Raw genomic sequence first — 6000 nt, 5'->3', positions numbered from 1 at the left:
TCAGTCCCAGTCGGGGCACGTGTGAAAGGCAATCAATTGTTGTTTCTCTCCCTCTCTCCCTTCTCCCTGCTCTCTCTAAAATCATGAAGTATGTCCTTGGGTGAGGATAAAAAATATTACTTAGCTATAATTTAGTATTCCTGTAGCATATAACTTTCCAGTTCTGGCTATGATTATTCAGAACTTACAAAGAAGAAATGGGAGGTTAACCTGCTTATGAAATGGATCAGACCTTCGGCTGCTTCCAGACAGCGGCTGCATTAAACCACACAATCTGTAAGAAATTTCAGTGATGACACAAACCTGCAAGTTTGGGATTCCCTTTATATTTTATGGAACATCGGCCCCACTGTAGCTATAATGTCTGCATAGGGGGCACTCTGGCTCAGCTCAATAGCCCGGTGTTTCTTCAGAACGAGGAAGCTATAAAACCTGGCAGCGGCTTGTTTCCGGTCACTGTTTCTGCAGAGAGTCATCAGACTAAAGCGCTTCATTCCTGTCTTGCTGGATTCCTGGGAAAATAATTGGAAAAGAGGAAAGGAAAGGGAGACAAGAGCATTAAAAGCAGAGCAGGTGGATGGATAATGAACAACAGAACATTGACATTTTTGATAAGTGACTGTGAAATCCTTAAATGGGGAAATCCAAATGACTAATTAGTAAGCTTAAAAGCCATCCAGGCCACACACAGATCACAAGTGTAGTCCATTGAGAAAATGCATGCCAAGGAACTCTAAAGTGCTATGAAAAATTGTAATGTGTTATACAAATGTCAGCTCGTTAAAAAAACTGATGTTAAACTAAATGTGATGTGGTATCCTTGATGGGATCCTGTGATAGAAAAAAAATGAAGAAATCTGACCGAAGTATGGACTTCAGTTAACGACCATGTTTCAGTATTGGTTCATGAACTGTGACGAGTGCACCGCACGCACGCAAGACGTGACCAACGCGGGAAGTTGGCTATGGGGGGTGTGTGAGTTTGCTCCACTGTCTTCACAATGTTTCTGTAAATCTAAAACTATTCTAGTAACAATGTATTTTAACAAATAAACAAAAAATTTTAAGAATGGTTAACATAAATGGCTCCAATTAGTTTAGACCTATAGGGAGAAAAAACCCACCGCACTTGGGAGGCTCACGTGCAATGAAGACTATGAGCCTATTGGGCTCCTTGTCCTCCAAGGCACTGAGCGGGGGGACGGGGAGACTGTAAAACTCTAGTGTTAAATGGAGAATTATATTTGTACATCTCAGTGGCAGGGCAGCATGACTTTATAAACATCTCTTGGTTTCTTTGCACAGGGTAAAAGATGTTGGATTCACCATAGGGAACCTGTGAACCTACTGCAAAAAGTTGAGGTCCAATGAAGTGTTCAATTATGGGTGAAGATAACTCCTTTCATGCGAGTAACTTTGAATCAGAAGGGCCGTTTTTTAGTTTCAACACTGTGATGAACACTGGTCAGTATCCCTGTGAGTACTGTACTCCTTGGAAAGTTGCGAAGCACTTTTAGAAATGTGATATACAAGTTTCTTTCCTGCCAGTTTTAACATTTAACAAATTAATAAGTTAAATACTTCATCACACTTTATCTCAACCAAAGGAGTGGCCCAATCTTGGCAGCCATTCAGCGATGGCCAAGCTGTCACGTACTCCCACTCTTGAGAAATATGGTGCCTGCCCAGCAGATGTGGGCTGGGTGGCTTTTTCTCCTGGAAGGGAGCAGGGACAGCCCTTCAATTTCAAGAATCCCTTCAAAAATACCCCAAACGGACAACTATGCAAGACTGAACACATGTGCTTATCCCGTTCCCTCCAAAAACACCTGTAAAATGAAAGAAAAGAAATAAAAGGTGACAGAGGAGATAAAGACAAAGAAAGGGCAAGACGAACTGACTTAGCAGAGTGGACAAAGCTGGAACTAGCGCCAACAGGGAGGACAGCCAACGAAAAGCAAGCCAATTTGGGCTACAGAACCTTTGGAAAGCTCAGGAATGAGAGGTAACTGTATATGATAAGCTGGAGATACGGGGTGAAGCAGAAAACAGGAGAATTTCTTGAAAGTCGTCTTGCAAACAGTGAGGCCCTCAGGAGCCCTGCACCACTTTACCGAACCAAGACACGGCGACTCCCATACGCTGGCAGACTATTTCCCTGGGAGAGAGCAGGGTCAGTCTTTCCAATTTCAAGACTCCTTTTGAAAAATACCCCAAAGGGACAAATGTGCAAGACTGAACACACGTGTTTATTCTGTTTCCTTCAGAAAACCCTCTACAATGAAAGAGGCAGGAAGGTGTTTTTCTAGAGATAAGAACCACTGAGACTCGAGCCTTGGGACGCCAGGCACTGCGGATGGTAGAGAAGTGTCACACCAGAAATGAGGGGGTTAAGCGAAATTCTACACCCTAAACAATGAGAGAGCCAGCCTCTCCCTGACCCACTTCTGGTTCCCAGACCATGGACACCATGCTTATATCTCCTAGGCAGCAGATGTGAAGATTAAGCTGGGAAAACTGTCCATTGTGAGGAAAAAACACCTGCAGATAAAAGCATCTGTTGCAGGGCTGGGGAGGGAGGGCTACCTAGCTACCTCGCAATGAAGACCACAGATCTACAAGCTGCACGCATGTGTTTATGTCTTCCAATCAGAGTTTTGGGTAATCACTCTTAAAAACATAACCAAAGTCTGCCAGACACTTGAGTAAAATTTCTAATATCCAAGAGCAAAAAACAATGAATCAAAAGAATTGGTAAGGAAATACAGATAGTGCAGGGAGCCCAAGAAAGCTATAACATCTAAAGGTTAAGAAGAGACATTATATCTGTGAAAAATGATTAGGATGAGACTGAGAGGCAGCAGAGCAGTGGTTCGCCTGGGGGTGGGAGAGGCGGGACGAGGCGCTACAAGAGGCACAAGGAAACTAATTGGGATCGGACACATGTGCACTATCTTGATTGTGGTGATGGTTTCACAGGATATACACATGTCAAAACTTATCTAACTGTATACTTCAAATAGGTATGGGTTATTGTATATTAATTACACCTCAATAAAGCTGTTAAAACTAACTTAAATAAAAAGATTGGGATACTATAAAACAAAAGAATAACTAAAACCTAGGAAAAAACTCTTGGAAAACATAAAAAGGAAAAGCTGAAATAAAACTCAATAGACTGGAAGATAAAGTTGAAGAAATCTTCTCAACAGTAGAAAAAAAATCAAAGGGAATTAATATAGGAAATACAAGACTTTTTAAAAAAATTAAAGGTGCAATTTAGGAGATCCAAGACCTGATGACCCAACTGGTCCCATCTGGCAGTCCAGAGAGAGAGAATAGACTAAGAACAAGGAAGAAATGCAAGAAATATAAAAATTCTCTAGAAGTCAAGGATATGAATTTCCAGAATAAAGAACCTGCTATATGCTCAGCACAATAAAACAAAATACCAAAGCACATCATCATGAAATTTCAGAACAATAGAGATAAAGAAAATATCTAAAAGCTTCCAGTGTGAAAATAAAGGTAACTTACAAAGGATCACCAACCAAGCAGCATCTGACTTTTCAGTAACAACCAAGAAGCCTAGAAATGTTACAAAACCTTCAACATTTGACACATAATATTTTCAAACCATGTTCAGAGACATACCGAACAAGTTCAAGGTAAAATAAAAATATTTTCAGACTTGTATGTAAGGTGTCTTATACACACCTTTTTAAAAAATCCTCACCTGAAGATACACTCACTGATTTTAGAGAGAGAGGAAGGGAGACAGAGTCATCTACGCGAAAGACAAACATTTATTGGTTGCCACCCTACTTGCCCTGACTGGGGATTGAATCAGCATCCTTTTTTTCTTGTGGGAGGATGCTCCAACCAACTGAGCCCCCCACCCAGTCAGGGCTCCTGTGCACTCTTTACCTAAGGAAATTAGGAGAGGATGTTAACCAAGGAAGATCAAAGTATTAGGAAACAGAGGCACTAATAGAGGAAAAATACAAAGAAATTCCATGTTATGGTAAAGAAATGACCCAAGACAAAAACTGTGGAGCAGACTAGGGAGCAACTAATTCAGATTAAAACAAGAGGATGATGAGCTCCAGGAGGGATCCCTTCAAGAAAAAGAGAGTAGAACCGATAAACTAATTGATATATTTGCCCGTACTAAAAGGGGTTTATTGTGGTGCCCGAGAGTCTGGAGAGAGTTAAGATGGGTATATAGACACTAGGCTAATGAAAAAACTGAAGTAATGACTCACTCTCCCCCTGCCCCCAATGCCATAAGGTTGACAAGAAGAGAAATGCAATTCACTGTGAAGTTTCAATGTGAACCAATTTTGACATAGCCTTTGTGGCAGCAACTGCTTGTTGCTCACTTTCCTCCTATTCCACAGCAACAGGAGTGTGACTGGGGCCGCAGGCTGTGAGAGAAGGACTGCATTTCCCAGCGAGACACGGCCAGGTGAGACTAAGTGCTGGCCGGTGAAATGAGAAAAAATGGTATACACAATAACTAGATTGTGCCCTCCAGAGAACCTTGCTGCTGCTTGGAATGCAGGCGTGGTGGGTAGTCAGCCGCGTTGGATCCTGAGAATAGTGAGAATGGGATGAAGGGAGAGAGGGTCTCTGAGGACTTCGTGAGCATAGCGGCCACCCCAGATTGTACTTTTACCGGAGGGAGAAATGTACTATCTTTTTAAGCCACTGATATTTTCACTTTCTGTCACAATTAAACCTGCTCCATAACTATTACAATTATGACATTGTAGGCACTGAATAGTATGCTAAAATATACTGAGGAGGAGAGAGATGTAATTAAGCTAAATTTTTTTTTTATGTTGAAAGAAGTAACAAATAAATTTTAAATCTAAACTATCAAGCAAGAACAGTAAAACAAGTCATCAGAAGTATAAACACTAAAAGAAACTTCTTAATATACTGCTTTTGGTGAGCAGCACTTAGCGATAAGAAGGGGTAGGGCAAAGGACTTCTGTGCTTCCTTTTCAGCATAGTACTATTAAACTTTTAAAATTATATACATGTATTATTTTGATGAAAATATCAGTTAAATTTAAAAATTATATTTCACTTTTAAACTGTTATAAACCAAGTTCCACATTGAATATTTATTAATAGTCTGCTAAAAATGAGGATGAAACATAAAACAGATGTCTAGGGACATGAGTATGCATAAGACATTGATTAGAGTTTCTAATTAAGGACTTCTGGCCAAGATGGGGGTGTAGGTAGATACACTTAGCCTCCTTGTGTAACCAAAAGGACAACAAAAATTTAAAACCAAAAACTAACCAGAACTGCAACAAAATCGAACTGTATGGAAGCCCAACAGCCAAGGAGTTAAAGAAGAAACATTCATCCAGACCAGTAAGAGTGGTAGAGACCAGCAGCTAGGGTGGAGAGGACTCACAGCAAGGTGGTGGCTGGCAGGCTGGGCAGTCCCATATTTGCATACAGATAAACTGGGAGGAACAAGTGGGGAGTGAGACAGACCATGCAACCCAGGGTTCCAGGGAGGGAAAAGAAAGACTCAAAACCTGTAAAGAATTGTGGGGGTTGTGGCAGCAGGAGAAACTCCCAGCCTCACAGAAGAGTTCATTGGAAAGACCCACAGGATCCTAGAACTTACACAACCCACCCATCTGGGAATCAGCACTAGAAGGGTCCAATTTGCTTGTGGGTATCGGCAGAAGTAACTGGAAGCCAGCCCAGAGCCAAGCAAGTGACATTGTTCACCCTTGGACCCCTCCCCCACATAAAGTGCCACAATGCAGCAAAGTGGGTTGCCCCACTCTGGTGAATACCTAAGGCTCCTCCCCTTACTATGTAACAAGTGTGTGGAGACAAAAAAAATATGGCCCAAATGAAAGAACAAATCAAAGCTTCAAAAATAGAACAAGGTGATGAAGAGATAGCCAACCTCTCAGATGCACAGTCCAAAACACTGATAACCAGGAAGCTTAGAGAAATGGTTGG

General features: G+C 41.4%; 1 protein-coding gene across 2 annotated transcripts in view; it reads right to left on the bottom strand.

Moving 5' to 3' along the window:
• Positions 1-323: 323 nt before the first annotated feature.
• RAD21L1 (RAD21 cohesin complex component like 1) overlaps positions 324-6000 on the bottom strand; it is a 28003-nt gene continuing 22326 nt past the window's right edge. For both annotated transcript variants that reach the window (XM_045833467.1, XM_045833468.1), the window contains exon 13: positions 324-512. In XM_045833467.1, coding sequence (XP_045689423.1) covers positions 324-512 — 189 coding nt within the window. The remainder of the gene's footprint in view (positions 513-6000) is intronic.

Source organism: Phyllostomus hastatus, unplaced genomic scaffold (assembly GCF_019186645.2).
Source record: "Phyllostomus hastatus isolate PE091 unplaced genomic scaffold, TTU_PhHast_1.1 phas_contig_17, whole genome shotgun sequence".
Taxonomy (NCBI): Eukaryota; Metazoa; Chordata; class Mammalia; order Chiroptera; family Phyllostomidae; genus Phyllostomus; species Phyllostomus hastatus.
This window is presented reverse-complemented; position numbering and strand designations above follow the sequence as displayed.